Source organism: Phocoena sinus, chromosome 12 (genome assembly GCF_008692025.1).
Source record: "Phocoena sinus isolate mPhoSin1 chromosome 12, mPhoSin1.pri, whole genome shotgun sequence".
Lineage (NCBI taxonomy): Eukaryota > Metazoa > Chordata > Mammalia > Artiodactyla > Phocoenidae > Phocoena > Phocoena sinus.
The window spans coordinates 868,304-885,543 of record NC_045774.1 but is presented as its reverse complement, the minus strand read 5'-3'; the positions used below and the strand labels follow the sequence as shown (position 1 = coordinate 885,543).

The 17,240-nt window shown below is 49.0% G+C and overlaps 1 protein-coding gene across 2 annotated transcripts in view; it reads right to left on the bottom strand.

The window, feature by feature from the left end:
- Positions 1-10,186: 10,186 nt before the first annotated feature.
- THBS2 (thrombospondin 2) overlaps positions 10,187-17,240 on the bottom strand; it is a 28,110-nt gene continuing 21,056 nt past the window's right edge. For both annotated transcript variants that reach the window (XM_032651725.1, XM_032651724.1), the window contains exons 17-22: positions 16,939-17,173; positions 15,416-15,643; positions 14,667-14,938; positions 14,026-14,123; positions 13,125-13,264; positions 10,187-12,236 (exon numbers count right to left, since the gene is read on the bottom strand). In XM_032651725.1, coding sequence (XP_032507616.1) covers positions 12,229-12,236; positions 13,125-13,264; positions 14,026-14,123; positions 14,667-14,938; positions 15,416-15,643; positions 16,939-17,173 — 981 coding nt within the window. In that variant the 3' untranslated portion in view covers positions 10,187-12,228. The remainder of the gene's footprint in view (positions 12,237-13,124; positions 13,265-14,025; positions 14,124-14,666; positions 14,939-15,415; positions 15,644-16,938; positions 17,174-17,240) is intronic.

Genomic DNA, 17,240 nt, shown 5'->3' with positions numbered 1-17,240 from the left:
CCCTCGGCTCCAGGTCATGAGTTCCCCTTGGGCTCTTTCCCACGGAGCCCGCGTGCCCATCTCCAGATGTGAGGGCTGCTCTGCTGACTTCTTTCCCTGGGCCTCCCTGCAGGGGAGCCTGGGCCAGCTGCCCTTCTCTGCTCCTCCCCTTGCGGGCCCGCCTGACGGGTCCCCAGATGCTGCAGAGGAGGAAACGGGCTACTGGGGGTGGGAGGGGATGGTGGGGGCCACGGGAGCTGATTTCAAATTGTGCCCAGTTTCACTCCGTTTTGCCAAAGGTCTTGAGCTCTTTTAAACAAAATCCCTGGTATCCTTATGCTGCAAAGACAGTCATGCCCCATCAGAGGTTGGCATGAGGAAAGAAGAGAGAAAATAACATGCCTCTGATGTGGACACGCGGACATTTGTGGCGTCTGTGTTGCGCCTGAAGTCAACTCCTATTCTCTCCATCTGGCCGTCAAACTTCCTCAACAAACGATGCAGGGTCGCTTCCAGGAATTGGGGAATCCTTTCCAGAAGCAGATTCTGTGTGCTCCAGGAAATCCCAATGCATCACATGAAATGCTGTTTCAAACTCAAAATGGTGAGCCTCTCAGAAGACTCTTCTGAGCTGGGAAGGTTAGACTCCAGCCCTTTGAGGAAAGTGGCAGAAACACAGCTTGGACAAGCAGAGAACACCGTCAGCCCTGGTCACATCACTGTGGTTCTGCGTCCACTCCATCTCTTTGGTGGCGAATCAGCTGCTTTTGGAGAAGAACAATGTAAATGCATGGCTTTGCACTGTCCTGCAGGCGGGATGGGGCATCCTGGGTGGTGCTGTCCGCCTTTGCAGGAACATCTACACACGGCCCCAAGGTAGATGTCCCGTGTTCCTGAGCTATGCCCATCCCCTCAGACCAGCCCCAGCCTGAGGTGCAGCCAGGTGGACACGGCCGACCCTCTCTGACCCTCCGTACCTCAAGCACTGATGGTCTCCCATTTTCATCCTCACGGCCTCCTTCTTCCTGCTTAGCCCACAGGTGGGTGCAGCCCCAGTCATGGGATGATTAAAAGCACTAGGGGTTTGGGGTTGGGGGGCAAATGGCCTGGACTCCTTCCTTTCAGAGGGACCTTCTGGTTCCTCAAATGGGCCCGAGGCCTATTGAGCTTGAATTGCCCACAGCAGTGACCCCTTGGTGACGGACACGTTAATCCCTTCTGTCACTTTCCAGATCCCACTCCAGCTCCAGGAATCACCTCCAAGACAAGTGACCTGATCCCAAGCCCATGGCCACGCTCTCCTTTGGGGCAACCAACCTGAGACTAAGCCCAGCTGCAAAGTCTCCTTGGTTACTGGAGAATCGACAGAGAAACTAATCATATCATCATAAAAGCCATAACCTTCACACTCTGTTAGCATCACATCATGACCGTCCGGCACTCCGGGAATAAAGCCGTCTGGCTGTCCACACGCTTCACAGGAAGTCCTCGTCCTGCACAGGCTCCCGGGTCTCCCTCTCTGCTGCCTCTTTGTCTGTGCCCCGGGGCTGACTGTCCTTGCTCGGATAGCACAGTCTGCTTTTAGCAAATCCAACTGCAGGGAACACATTCAAGCTTTTAAAAATGCATTCCTTTGGAAGGTTACACCCAGGACATTTTGATTAGGATTTGGGTGTTCCTCCTTCAAGGTTAAGGCTTGGGGAGGTTCCCCTCTGTGAGGACGACCTCGCCTGAACCAGGCCGGCTCATCAGGACCGAATTTTCCGAGGGTCCCACCTTCTATTCAGGCTCAGAGGCTCCTCGCAGTGGGACTGCATTTCTCACGCCTCCCCCACGTCTGGCAAGAAGCAGGGCGGCCGTGGGAAAGTGACTTGAGGCCTGCTGAATCTTCTCCAGGCCTCCTTGGCCTGGTTTGGTTCCTGCTGAAGGTTTAAGGGAAGTTCCCGCTGTAAGAGCACACGTTAGCAAAGGCTGTTTGCCAAGTCCCTTTGTCAGCGCGCTGTCCCCCGGGAGGACCTGCCCACACATCCACACAATGGTACGCATCGTAGGTGTCGTAGTCTGAGCACGGGCTGGAAGAAGAACTTCCAGACACCAAGTATTTTAGAAAAGAGTGAGTTTGTTGAGAACGAAGAGCAGAGTTAGTGAGGGGCCCTGCGAATACAGCCAGCAGACTTCCTGATAGACCAGGGAGAGCAGGGCCCCTGTGTGGGCTGGTAGCCAACTTTTATAGCCTCAAGACAAAGAAAATTCCTGCTGGCAGGATAGCGCTAGGTGATTGGTCAAGATGCTACAAGGTGACTACATGGTGATTATTTTGCCTAATATGGAGTCGGGGGCTGTCCGGTTTCGGTCAGGAGAGCCCATGGCAACAGTTGCTATGGGGGCTCAGTTAATTCTGGAGTTTTTGTCCTATGTCCTTGATGTAGTGTGTCCTTGACGTAGGGCTCCACAGTAGGGACACCGGATCTCGGGAGCTTTTCTTCAGACACTCCGAGCTTGTTTTCAGTTCTTTTAGGAGTTTTATCCAAAGATGTTCTGAATTTGAGTCAATAATTTTCCTTCCATGGCGAATAACGGTCCGTGATGGAGACAAAGATGATGGCTTACCCTCTGCTATTGAGTTGATTTGGGACAGAACTGACGCGCTTTTCCCCAGCGTGTGGTTCCTGTGTCTCCAGAAAGTTCACACGGTGATGGCTTCTGAGCAGAGTGCCTTCTGTCCAGAACCCTCCAGTCACCTTGTGTGCCTTTCTCCTAGAACACGACGCAGGTTTCCTCGACACGCTCTGGGCAGGATCACAGCGGGGTGTCCGGTCACCGCTCACGGGCAGCGATGACCCTCTTCTCCCCCAGCTGAGGGAGCAGGTGTTGGAAACGGCATTCTTGGTCGAGACGGTCTTTGCCTCTCTGACCTCACGGTTGGACATCGTCCAGCTCTCAGCCGGGCTTTGGCAGGGTGGCCGGGGCCTGGGCTCTGAGCCCGAAAGGCCTGCCTGTGGTTGTGACCACCGGCCTTTATGTCTCTGTCCCTCCAGCCACTGTGAGCACGGGTCTCGTGACCCTGCTCGCCGAGCACACGGGGCAGGGGGAGGGCAAGGGAGCTGCTCCGTGGGGAGCAGGCCCCGGGGCACTGGGGGTCCGGCCCCCCTGCCTTGTTGCGTGGGGGCCTCGGGTCCCCTCCTCCCGGGCCCAGTTCCGAGCCCCACTGTGCTCAGGCCCCGACGTCTCCACCACCACGCCTGCTGCCTTCCAGCGGCCCCTCCTCTGCTCCCAGCAGCGTCTCTCCTGCCCCGAAACCCCTTCTGCTGGACTTCCTGATCCTTCAGGCCACTGTCTCCTTTCTGTCTCCTAGCCACTCCCAAACAGCTCCGATGAGCTGTTTCATTTATTACTGTTACTATTAATTTCATTCCATTCAAGCACTGGCCCCTTAAGGACTTTGTCATTCCTGCCCTACAGTAGACAAGGAAACTGAAGCTCAGAACGGCTAAGTCACTTCCCCAGAGACATACAGTCAGTGTGGGGCTGAGCCCCGCGGGAAGCGTGGAGTCCTGTGCTGCTGGCCTCTCGTGATACACGCCTCCAAAATGTTCCCGTTGCTTCGAGGGCAAACGGAAACTCATAGTTGCATTTCAGTGACTGCTGACATCCTGTGAGTTCTCCGCTAAGAGCGTTACGTGGACCTGGTGTTTACACATCACAGCACTCGGGGAGGATGTTGAAGCGGGTGTCCTCCTGGCACACGTGATAAAACTCAAGTAAGTCCCTGGGGTTTAATAACTCAGCCAAGCCAAGCGGCCAGTGCCCTGGAATTTGGGCATTTTCATCGCTCTTGTCGTACAGCCTCCCAGACACAGAGCAGTGCGGAACAGCACACAGAATATTATTTGCTGATTTTAACCCTTCTCTCGGTCACACGGTGGCTGGATTCAGCTAAGGCCTTGGATAATATGAGATCCTCTAACATTTAGACCAGCTGGGAATCCAGGCGCGGAAGGCCCGTCCCTCCCACAGGCCTGAGGCCCTGGCCTTCCACCTGCCTCTAAAAGCCATTCAGCAGTGGAGGTAAACCCGAGGGTCCGTCTTCCTGTCCTGGGGCCGCCACCCCTTCCTCACGCCCAGCCTGTTCACAGGCCACGTAGGGGTGAGGGCATTTGCCAACTCTGGACATCGGCCCGTCTCATCTCCTGGGAGCTCGGGAAGGAGCCGATGCTGTTCCCCCACCTTGCAGAGCGCGAGTGAGACTCTGAGCACGTACCACCTGCACGGCTGGCAGCATCAGAGCTAAAGTCAGAACGTGGGTGCCCTGGCTCCAGAGTCTGTTTCCAGCTCCGAAGTCACCAGGGGTTAGCAGGAAGGGGACACAGGCGGGCCTGGGAGGAAGAGGGGCCAGAGGTAAAGTGCAAGACCCCCAGAGAGGGCGGAGGGCGGCTCGGACATTGTCCCAGCTTCGCCCTGTCCTGTTCTATGTGTTTACCTTAAACCTTTGCTTATGCAAAACAAAGCATCAATCTAAGTTCTCACCTGACCAGTTCATTTACTATGTACTACAGTTATGATCATGTAGTCCCCATTTTTGCATTAAGGTGAAATTCATGTCACATCAAACTAACCATGTTCAAGTGTACAATTCAGGGGCGTTTAGAGAACTCACAATGTTGTAAGACTATCGCGTCTGTTTAGTTCCGGAACGTTTTAATCTCCATGAAAGAAACTCTTGTACCCATTAAACAGTCACCCCCATTCCCTCCTGCCCCAGGCTCCCGTCACCACGAATCTGCTTCATGTCTCTACAGATTTACCTGTCCTGAATATGTCAAATAAATGGAATCATACAATATGTACCCCTTTGTGCCTGGCTTCCTCGATATGCAGCATAATATTACTTAGGTCGAACCGTGTCATAGCAGGAGTCAGAGCTTCAAACCTTCAAGGCTGAATAATATTCCTTTGTCTGGAATCCATTCATCTGTGATGGGCATTTGGGCGGCTTCCAGGTTTTGACTGTTTTGAGTAGTGATGCTAAGAGCATGCATGACGTGTCCTTGTGTGAGTTCTTGTTTTCGGTCCTCTCGGGTTTATACCCAGGAGAGGACGTGCTGGGTCACATTATGTCCCTGTGCTTCACTTCTGGAGGAGCCACCAGCTGTCTCCCACAGCGGCCGACCCGCTTTACAGCCGCGGCAGCAACACGCTCGGGCTCCAGCTTCTCCGCATATCCTCGCCGGCACTTGTCCTTTTCATTATTATAGTGGGTGCGAGGTGGTACCGCGTGGTGGTTTCTCTGGTGACTGATATTGAGCAACTTTTCACGTACCTGATGGCCATTTGTGTGTCTTTAGAGAAACATCTCTTCAAAGTCACTGCCCATTTTTTATTGTTTCCTTTTTTTTTTTTTTGCCTTTTGTTTTGGGGTTAGAAGAATTCTTTATATATTCCGGACACCAGACCCTTATCAGATCTATGATTTCTAAATATTTTCTCCCATTCAGTAGATTGTCTTTTTACTTTCCTCATAAGGTTCTTTGATACAGAAATGTTTTTAATTTGATAGACTCCAGTTTATCTACGACTTTTTTTTTTCTTGTGGCTCATGCTTTTGGTGTCATATTTAAGAATCCATTCCCAAATCCAAGGTCATGATGATTTATCCATGTTTTTGTCTGAGACTTTGGAAGTTTTACCTCTTATATTTAGGTTGTTGACCCATTTTAAGTTAAGTTTTGTACATGGAGTGAACTAGGGGTCAACTTTATTCTTTTGCACGTGGAGATCCGTTTGTTGAAGAGACTGTTCCTTCCTCACTGACAATCTCAGGACCCTTGTTGAAAACCAACTGGCCGTGAATGTCTGGGTTTATTTCCGGACTCTGTTCCAGTCTATTGGTCTATGTGTCCGGCCCAGTGCAACACCACACTGTTTTGAACACTGTACCTTTGTAGTACGACCGGAAATCAGGAAGTGTGAGTCCTCCAACTTTGTTTTTATTTTTCAATTTTGTGTTGGCAATTCAGAGCCCTTGCAAACCCATAATGAATTTGAGGATCATCTTTTCCACTTCTGCAAATAAAAAATTGTTGGAATTTTGACAGGGATTGAACTGAATCTGTAGTTTGCCTTGCATAGTATCACTGTCCTAACAGTGTTAAATCTTGCAGTCTATAAACGTGAGATGCCTTGACATTAATTTAGGTTTTTGTTAATTTTTTCACAACGTTTTGCACTTTTTATTATACAAGTCTTTCACCTTTTGGTTGAATTTAGTTCTAGGTACTTTATTGTTTCAAATGCTATTGCAAATGAAATCGTTTTCTTAATTTTATTTTCGTATTACTTCTTGCTGGTGTATAGAAACACAACTGATTTTGTGTGTTGATCTAGTACTCTTCAACTTTGCTGAATTCCCCTTTTTTCCTCCAACTTTATTGAGATGTAACTGATTCCTTTAAACATTGTTTTAAGTTTAAGTTGTACCCCCATATCCATTAGGGTTTTGTACACCCATATCCATTTTTTAAATCCCCCAATCCATTAAGAAAGAAAGAGCTTGGGAATTAAAAAGAGAAATTACCTATGAGTGAGATATCATGGCATTCCAGTAACGGATTTTAGAATAGTCTGATATTGTATTCTTTATCAAACAACATGCAACAGCCCAAAAGGATAACCAGCTACATGAATATGTTTTAAGAAACTGCCAGGATGGACCATGTGAGCAAGTCTCCTCGTCCAATTATCTAGGACCCAAGCTTTGATCAATCTGGGGTTGCATGTCCTGTTCCGGAACTGGCTCGGCTCACCACAGCGTGGTGAAAGTCACTCCTCCCCAACGTAGCAAGAAACTCCAGAGTCTGGTAGAATCCGCCTGACGCTAGTCTCCTAATTCATCCTTCCACAGCAGCTGAAACCTTTAGCTGAAGTCCCAATGATTCTTGTGTGCGAGATGGTAATTTCTAAAGAAATGGCTCCTTACGGAGAGGCTGCATCTTCATGGGGCATGTGTGTGTGTGTGTGTAATATTAAATATATGCCATTGAATATTTTAATATATTCACGCATTCTACATTGAGTGTATATGAATATGTTTTGCATATACAGATATATATCTTGTTTCATAAGTGTAATTTATTCCTGAAACCATATTAAAGAAAAATAATTCAAAATTTTTTAATTGAACTATAGTTGATTTACAATGTTGTGTTAGTTTCAGGTGTACAGCACAGTGATTCAGACCTTTTCAGATTCTTTTCCATTATAAGTTATTATAAGATATTGAATACAGCTCCCTGTGTTAACCCTTGTGGTTTATCTGTTTTATAGATAGTGGTGTGTGTCTGTTAATCCCATACTCCTAATTTGTCCTCCCACCCCCTTTCCCTTTTGGTAACCATAGTTTTATTTTCTATGTCTGTGAGTCTGTTTCAGTTTTGTAAATAAGTCCATTCGTATCATTTTTTAGGTTCCACATATAACGGATATCATATGATACTTGTCTTTCTCTGTGTGACTTACTTCACTTTTACTATGATTATCTCTAGGTCCATCCATGTTGCTCATCATTTGAAAGTTTAAATGGGAAAAATTACATGCATTCTATCCCAACCCAGGATAACTAAACAATTTTCACAGGTAGAAAAATAAATCCACTGAAAACAAAACACATTTATATAAATAATAAACAGCAATTTGAAAGTAAATTAATAGTACACAAAACGAAGTGCGGTCAGGTATTATGGACTATACTTTTTTCCTCTCCCTACACTACGTTTTTCAAAAATCAGCCCTCTGGGTGCAGACAGCTGTCTTGCAGTCAGACTGTCTTCTTATCATGGGGCTCTAGCCCAGAAGAGGCCCCTCTGGGCAAAAAAGGCTGACCTCCCAAGAGCCTGGGGTCTGGGAACTGAGCCGGTGGCCAGGGTCTGAGATGCTGTGGGCGGCTGTTCCCCAAGCTGACCATCGGGTCCCGTCCGCACTCAGGCACTTACATAAGCGTGTTCGCTGGGATGGCCTCTGACCGAAGCTGTTGTGTCAATGGTGTGGAGAATGTGTCTTTGCTGGAAATGTCAGAATCTCACTTCTCATGTGTATTTGGTGTGTTTCGTAGCCACTCTACGAAAAAGTGACGACTGAAAGTGGTCCAAGTTTCCAGGCCTCCTTACGGCTGAGGGACCTAAACTGGAAGGCAGTGGGGGAGGCCAGCCTATAATCTCAGGCCCCCTGCCCTGGTGACCGGGGCCCCGCGTGGCCTCCACGGGGCTCAGGGCCTCCTCCATGTCCACCACTCAGGTGGCCACACACAGGGGACCCTGGACGGCAAGGACCCGCGCGGGGCGAGCTCAGCCAGGGTCAGACATGGAGGCGAGGCCCGGATGTCTTGGCAGGAATTCTGCGGCTTCCCCGAAGCTGAGGCCCCAACTGCCCAGCCAGGAGTCTCTGTCACCTCTGGACTCCTGCCCTCTGCCAAGTCACTCCCCTGGGAGCGGGAGCCCGGGCTTGGCCAGGCCCAGACGGCCCCGCTGTTCCCTCCTCTTGCCCCGGGATTCCGGGCCGTGGTCTGTGGGGTCCAGATGAGGATCCTTTAGTCCTTAGCAGAGCCGTGCAGGCATCCGTGATCGCATGACTGGGGCTACGGAGCTGTCGGGTGGCAGCTCCTACGTGTCCCCTAAGCCCACGCACCACTCCGCTCCCGTGGCCAAAACGCCGCTTTGTGAAGCTCAGACTAAGTGAGCAAAACCTGCCTGAGACGTTTCGACCCACAGCGACCCCCGGGCAGTGCGAGAGGCTGGCAGCCGGGGGTGGCGGAGGGACACTGCCTCCACTCTGGACCCTCAGCCGCTGCAGACTCCATGCTCCCTGGCTGCGGTGCCGTGGGAGGGCGAGCTGGCCTCTGGACCCCTCGGACGCCTGCACCTCGGGCTGGATCCCCCCGTTCAGAGTCACCCCCAGGTACCCTAGATAATGGCTCATGGAGCGCGGCCTGAAGGTACACAGCTGGAGCGGGGTGGGGCTTTTTGTCTCTTCTTTCAGGAACAATGACTATGCATGGATTTACCGCATGTGTTAGAACCTCACACAAAAGGAAAAGACACTCCACAGAGCTGCCCCACACGTGGGTCACCTAGTCCCCCGTTAGGCCACAAAGACACTAAAAATTAGTTCTGGGACTACCAGGACGCTGACAGGGAGTCTGTCAGAAACTTGTATTTTCAATAAACTTCCCCCAAAATCTGACTGTGTGAAAACTGTACCGCGTTTTAATGTCCTGGCTTCTCGGCATCGTTGCTGACATACGATACACTTGCTGTTTCACCAGCTAAGTGCACGTTAGGGTCTCCCAGTGGCTCCGTGACCCACGGTCCAACCCTCACCCTTCTCCTTATATCTCATTGTTTCTAAACTTCTCAAAGGCCTCCTGGGTCACTTCTGCAGGTCTAGTCTCTTCCTCCATCTCCCTGTCCCCAGGTCCCTCCGTTCTCAACCCCAATCAAGGCCGGGGCCTTCAGCTCCATCCCACCCCCTCAGGAGACCTTCCCTAGATCTTGTCGCTTCCCTGGCAGACTCCTTCCAGCCTATTTCAGCCAAACACGCTTGTTTTCCCCTCCGTCTCCCCGCTCCCCCTGCATCTCTCGCTCTCACGTTTCCCCTATAATTGACGCCACCGTAATGCTCAGAAGTCCCGAGAGCAGTGGGGCAGCCAGAGACACCGCAGGCCGCCCTGTGGCTCTCCTCCCATCACTGGGCAGCTGGTTTGTTGTCCACGTGATGTCATGATCTGACACGTGTCCCACCGCGTCTTCTGCTGCTTCTCGCTCCGGCTTGGAACGAGACTGCGTCATGGGAAGCACCGCTTGTATTGATGAGGGGCCCCTCGTGTTGCCCCCTTTTTCTGAGTCATCTCAGTGGTGCTGACACTCACTGCACTGCTCTGTCCCCTGTCGGACAGCAAGAAGCAGCCGGAGGATGGATTTCCTAAGGTCGTGTCGTAGCGCGTGACCCGGGCGGCTCCACAGACCATGATGAGACCTGCCTTAAACTGCTTCTTTCTGTGAAGACCCCAAACGGCATCTTAGCCTGAGAAGCGCACGAGGAAGAACTGTCACGGAGGAGGCTGTCCCTGGCCCAGGAGACAAGGCATCAGCCGGGGCCCCTCTCCTCCCCCCCGGCAGGAGCCCTGCTAGCTCTTTAAAAAAGGGAGAGAGATTCATTTATAGAAAACCTTTTTACAATTTATTTCCTGTGATGAATCTTTAAAGTATAAAAATGAGGCTCTAGCTAAATGCAGGGTTTCAGTGGTGAAATTTTGACCATGTGAACAAATAAATAAATATTTACAGTCTTTGTCAAAACAAAAGAAGTTTCATCCATCTGTACGAGAAGTTTGTTTTTAAAAAAAACATAAATAATTTACAAAAGAATATGGTACATTCTAAATATTCACATCATCGTCGTCCCACGCCACTGTATCGTTCAGCCAAACACCACCGACACAGAGAACCTACACGCTCTTCACAATTGTTACATTTAATGAAGTCTCCCAACACTTCCTTGTCTTGGGAATACAGTTCCACCAAAAAAAGTAAAAAGTGCAGCAAAATGAAAAGTAAAACCAACCTCAAAGGAAGCAACAAATGTAACTTTATCACACGAGCAAATGAAAACAAAGTCATGGAGCCGCTCCCTACTTGACAGAGGAGTGAAGTCGCTATTCACAGGAAGAGAACAGTTTGTCCGCATGGGACCAACAAGACAAAGTCTTCTTCCTAAACCCCTATGTGGAGTGAGATTAACGAAGATTTTCTGTGGAAACGTCATGCAACTTAAAGCAAAAAATAAATCAGACCTGTGTGTATTACCATATGACTGATCAAGGGGTATGTCTGCCGAGACAACACTGGTTTATCCTCGGCATTCCAAGTCTTTAAAATCCTATGTACAGCAGATAACACTAAAAAATACTGAATTAAAGTCACTGGCAACAGTATATATTAAGGTTCCATTATAAACTCTTCATTATTATTTATTTATTCTATCACATTTTGCAGCATGTTTTATGATGACAACATAATATTATAAAGTCTTGTATTTTGAAGATATTTTGCTGTAACTGTATCTTTATATTATTATACGCTAGTTATATGTTTACTTTTAGATATTATACTTACATAAGTGCTACTTGTCATATTTAAAATAAGTTATTGGTGAACGGAACTGCATTCTATATTCACTTAATAAATATTAGCACAACATTTATAACTGGAACCTTAATGGAATGTGTTACCAAGTTAGGTAAAAGCAATCCGTCCATAGTTTCAAAGCCTAGAATAGGGATTAGATGCCAAAATGCATTTGCTGATTTTTTTGCCTGCTGACTTCCCCAGCAGCTTGGAAAGGAGCTCCAGCAAGGATTCTAGGGATCAGACTTCGGAATTAAGTGACAACTGGCCACGAGTTCTCTCAGGTCCACAATGGCTGGAGGGGCGAACCACGGTGACAGCACTTCCCTAGGTTAAACCCTCACATAGACGAGGCTTTGCCAGGCCCACGTCTGCACCCACATTAGAGCCATTTTGCAAGGATATTCCTTCTTTGATGAGACAGCATCAATGAGGGCTTCCATTGTAGGACAAGAGAGTGGGGGAGGGGTAGTCTTTATTCCCATAATTATTTTTGATGTTCCAATTAGTTACTTGACATCCCACATATGTGACTGGTATCTCCTGACCTCTTTCTGAAAATGGCATTATTCAGACTTGAGTTGACCCTTCTTCATAATTGACCTAACAGGATTTGGGTGCTCTCACACCAAACTTAAGGCACTGGAAGTAGTGTAGCAATATTAAGCATAAATGCTTAATTTATGATAATTGCTTATACACAATATTCCCTTCAGCTCCATATACACATAAATAAAATAAGTACTTACATTTCATATGTAAACGTCATTCTTTTTAAACACACAAGAGAAAGCAATGTAATACCATGCTCGATTTTCACTCCACATAAAGTCTCATGGGTCATCAAACTGCTTTTCCTGTAGTGGGTTGATGTTCATTCATCATTTGTTTCCATTAATATTCATCCTCTGAAGGCACGTGGGCTTGGGTTGATGATAGAAGGTGAAGAACCGCTCAAGGTTGGGGTCAAGGACAGGAGGTCTGCTAGAGAGAAGCTGGGAACACTGGGATGGACTGAGGTGTCTGGGTAACGGCGTCTACAGTACTTTGCTGGAAATACAGCAAATCTTGTTCAGACATCTGCAAAACACAGTGAACAGAATTTGGGAGATTGGACCATGCACTTTGTTTTGCTTTATTTTGTTTAACTACAACCTAAAAATCACTATTTCTATTTAAAAAAAAAGGTTTCCACAATATGGATGGATGTGTGAATGGTTGAATGAATGGATGGATGGTGGATGGATGGATGGATAAATGGAAGGATGGATGGATGGATGGATAGGTGGATAAATGGATGGAAGGATGGATGGAAGGATGAATGGATGGATGGATGGATGGATGGGTGGATGGATGGAACGAAGGATAGGGAAAAGAACACTTTACCAGAATCAAGAAGACAAATCAACATTCTTGTTGTGTGATTTTTGAGAAGTATCTCTGAGCCTTACTTACCTTATCTGTAGAATAGGGATATTTTCATATCTACATGAAGACACAGGCTTAGACCACATAGAAGCCAAGTTCCCTTCCAGATCTATAATATTTTGATTCAAATATGCTCCTAGAGTGATAGCTAAAGAGAACCTTCCCCCCACCCTTCCTTCCTTCTTTCCTTCCTTCCTTTCTTTCTTTTATTCTAGGAAAGATAGCAATCTAAAATGCCATTAAGAGCCCAGAAGGTGTAGAAAATATAAAAAGCTATGGGATAGAGTAGAGTGGGACAAGTAGAGCCTATGAATAACTTTAAAGTGTTTGTCCTACCAAAGACATTCACATTGAATTTAAAACAAACAAACTGACAGACAAAACCAACTCAAGCTGACCAAAACAAGACATCTGCCTGGCAGGCCGCCAGCTTATTTCCCTGATGTGCAGCTTTTGTAAGAGGAAAAGTAAAGTATGTGTTCCTTCTCCTCCATCCCCTGTACCACTCACGGCCGCAGTGAATAATGTTCTCACACCCACCTCTGCATTCATATTTCAGGTCCGAGAAGTAGACCATTTCTTGAGAGAAGACAAACAGACCCAGCCGCCCACCGGCGTAGGTTTGGTCATAGATAGGTCCTGAGTCCGCCATGACCTGTTTTCCTTCATGCACTAAGACTCTGAAAACAGGGAAAAAGGAGAAAGAGAGAGAATGTCAGCTCTTTGAAGCACATTCACCAGAGGGCAGGAGGTCAGTCTTCTCCTCACGAGGCTGGCCAAGAGTAACACAGCACCACCCCAGAGCCCTCCTTCTTCCCTATGACTCACTGACAATCACCCACCCAAGCATCCAAGTTGTCTCCACCTTCAGGAGCCAGGAAGAGTTTAGTGGAGTCAGGAGGCCCCTCCCTCTGCCTGACCCTAACTCTAAGCCTCCCCCGTGTCAGCAAGCTCCTGGCCTTCACACTGCACTAAAAGCACGAGCTCACCAGCTTCCGCCCCACAAACTGTGAGCTGTGCGATAGCAAGGACCAGGCTCCACCCTACACGTACAGGTGCGCTAAAGCTTCCCTGGTAGGAGTGGAGTGAATAAACAGGGACACTCCACAGAAAGAGCACACCCCTGGCACCAGCCTGCACCTCCCCTTCTAAGATGTGCTTGTTGTCACTGAGGACACGCACACACTCCTGGTGAAGAATCAGACCGGCTCATGCTTCAACAGTTTTGTTTTTGCTTTTTAAAAAAATGTGAAGAAGATGCTGGACAGAAAAGAGAAGGCACTTAAAGTGGAAGAATCCAGGGAACAGCATACAAGTTAGAATCCACTTTGGCTTATTTACCTGTTAATGTTCTAACTTGCCATCCAGTGGAAAGATGTTCTTGGAATGTGAAAATTACTTGGTAGAAATACAGCCGCTACTGAGCTACCCTCTCACCTACCTTATGTAACCTGTCTTAGGTCTGTGGGTCAGATGCCACCTGTAGGCAGTGTAGTCCTTCCAGCCAATATTTTTGGGGTCATGCCATAACGTGCGAACCTGAGGAAAAAACATCACTTGTGAGTATAATTGGCACCCTGAGTCTTAACCACAGTTTTACGGCACAAGGAGGGGAGATAAAAACAGTACTCTGCTAAGTAATCCCTATGGCCCCTGCTGCCACATCTACCTCTGACATATTTCATATTATAAATCTCTAGCATGAGCAAAATCCACTGATAGGGAACAATGTAGTTCAGTGCAAAGAGCACAGGCACTTGGGCCGAGTCACAGATTCTCTACTTCCTCAACGTGGGACCTTGGGCAAAACACTTAAACTCCTGAAACCCTGCTCTCCCTTTTTCTATAAGGGAGAACGCCTATGTTTCATGTGCAAGAGGATTACCAATTGTGTTTATAAAACCACCAGGCATGGCATCGTTAATAAGCGAGGTACCCGATAAAAGATTATTCAAAGCACCGTGACTTGGGGTAAAATGAACAAAAACCGAGGTGGGGGTACTTTTGCAATGGGGCAGGTACTGCTCTCCTGAAAGCTCACAGCAGCTGCCGGCCTCGGTCAGAAGAGACCGTCCTCCTCACCTGTCCCTCTGTGTTCCCCGTGTGCCACAGGGCATTCCTCAGGTGCTCGCCTGTCCCCGTGGTGGAGTTCACCACTTTGAGGGACACCCCTGAGTAGCCGTATGCCCGGGTGGGCTGGTCTTCCCAGTACGTCTGAGTGACCTGCTTCCACATCACCACGTAGAAGCGGCTGCTGGACTGGTAGCCAAAGACGAAGCCAGCATAGTCGTCATCCCGGTCCGTGTTGACGTAGAATGTGCCGCTGAAGTCGACTGACCCAAACTCATCGAAACCTGGGGGCCAAAGGGAACATTTGGTCACAAAACCAGGTCAGAAACAGCCTTTTAGGAAATTACTGGATGAGCCCTGGGACCACTGGACGCAGGTGGAAAGAGGCTCTCCTCTTCCATCTAACTCAAGGTCTACTCCTGTGGGATTAACAACACTTGTGGAATTTAATCTTTTTAGATCCCACTTACAGAGTTATGGCAGAGCTTCACCACCCTAGGTAATAATTTACAGATCAAGTCCATAAAATGAAATGGCTTGCTGAATATTAAATCGCGGAGAATTTGGAGAGGCAAACAAGTGCTTCCCCAATTTCTCCCGTCAAAAATATTTAGGCAGATGGTTTTACAAACCAAGGGAGGCTGGGGGCTACCAGAAAGATCCACTGCTCCTGTCCACTCGGTTTTAAAGGGTAGCCCATGTGCTCCGTGGGCACCTTGCAGGCAGGAACCGCAAGGGGTGGTGTGTATTCTAAGGCTCACCAACAGCGATGCCAGGGTCGGAGTTGGCCGTCTGCACCAGCTCTTTGCCTTGATGGCGAATGACCCAGTTGGGATCGATCTGAGTGGTGCCCTTGGGGTCCAGGTGGACCATCTGGAAGTTCCGGAAGTCCGTCTCACTGATGGCGTGGTTCTCAGGACACACGTCATCAATATCAGGGATGTTGTCGTTGTCAAAGTCGTCTTTGCAGGCATCACCACGCCCATCGCCTGTCACCAAGGGCAAGCAGAGAAACACACAAAGTAAGGGTTTGCTGTCCGCCTCTCTGTGTCTGAGAAAACTTCGCACATGATTTTCTGAAAATTCAAGGTTAGGTGCTTGGCAGGACCTGGACCTGCTTTCCTGGACCAGTGCCTGTAATCTCTGACATTTCACCCCAGCGCTGTGAGGAGTCTGGATGCTCTTTTCAAAACGTTGCTGTGGTAAGCCCTGCAGCAAAGCACGCCATAATCCAGTTCCTGGAGAGTCACTTCTCACTTCCTTCTGAACTTGATACTGGGGGTACCAAACCTGAACGCTGCCAAGTGAAGTCAAGCTGAATTTCCAGCTTTTTTCTCTGATAGTTTTCAGAACCTCTACTATTACCTAAATCACCCCTGCCTGTAATCTGTTTGGCACTGAAAGCAGAACTCCATGAAAAATGATTTCCCTAGGGAGATGTGGACTTCTGTTTTTTGGAAGCATCTTGTCAAATTTTCTAATGAGGTGGGGATGTGGCCATGGGGCCGTGGACCAGCCTGGCACAGAGAGATGCCTGCTGAAACCTTCACGGCCGTGCAGTTCATGGTTATAGTGATGATCCAGATGACCACTTAGCACTGCAATTAGGCCATTGCAGTGCCTACTGCTTTAGAAGGAGAAAAAGATACCAAGTTCAACCGAATTTCCATCACATCCTTCAAACTATCCTTCAGTTCTGTTCAGTAACACACATCCACGTACTGGATGACAGGCACACACTCACGCAAAAAGGAGCTTCCAAAACCCCTAAGACACCCCTGAGCACGCCAGCCTTGCCTCCGTCCCAACCTCCCTCCTGGTAAAAGCCTGCTGGGTAGCCAGCAAGCGCCCCCATGCCCCACTGTGGGGACTGAAGCCATCTGTCCTCTTGTCAAGAATGAGCTCTGTGCTGCTCTTGGGATGGGGGTGGGGGTGGTCCTTGGAGCTGCCCTTCAGTTAGTGAGTCTCCACGTGCCTCTGGGTCGTGTGGGCTCAAACACCCCACACCCCATCTCATCCACGGTGGATGTGTATCCCCCAGGCAGCACCCGGGTCAGCCGGGATTGCACCCACAGGCTCCAGCAGATGCCAGAGGACCACCAAGCCACCACTGAGCCCAGCTGTGCACCTGCCAGCCACGCTACCTGAGACTCCTGCCCCCTCCGGATCCTGTGCTCATGGACCACTTACTCACGTCAGCAGTCGGGCTACATACTCCTTTCTCCCGGCATTTCGCGCTCCCGCAACCTCTCTGCCCCTGCGGGGCGGCTGTCACAGGACCTACCGTCTGAGTCCTCCTGGTCGGAGTTGGCCACAAGCCGGCAGTTGTCCCTGTCGTCTGGGACGCCGTCGTTGTCGTCGTCCGAGTCACAGGCGTCCCCCTTGCCGTCGTGGTCGTGGTCGGCCTGGTTGGCGTTGGAGATGTAGGGGCAGTTGTCCTGGTTGTTTTGGTGTCCGTCCTCGTCAATGTCCTCGTTGTTGTCACACTGGTCACCCACGAGGTCGTTGTCTACGTCGGTCTGGAGGACAGAGTTCGGGGACAGCAGCAGTGAGCATCCATCCAGTGAAGCAGATGCCAGGCCGAAA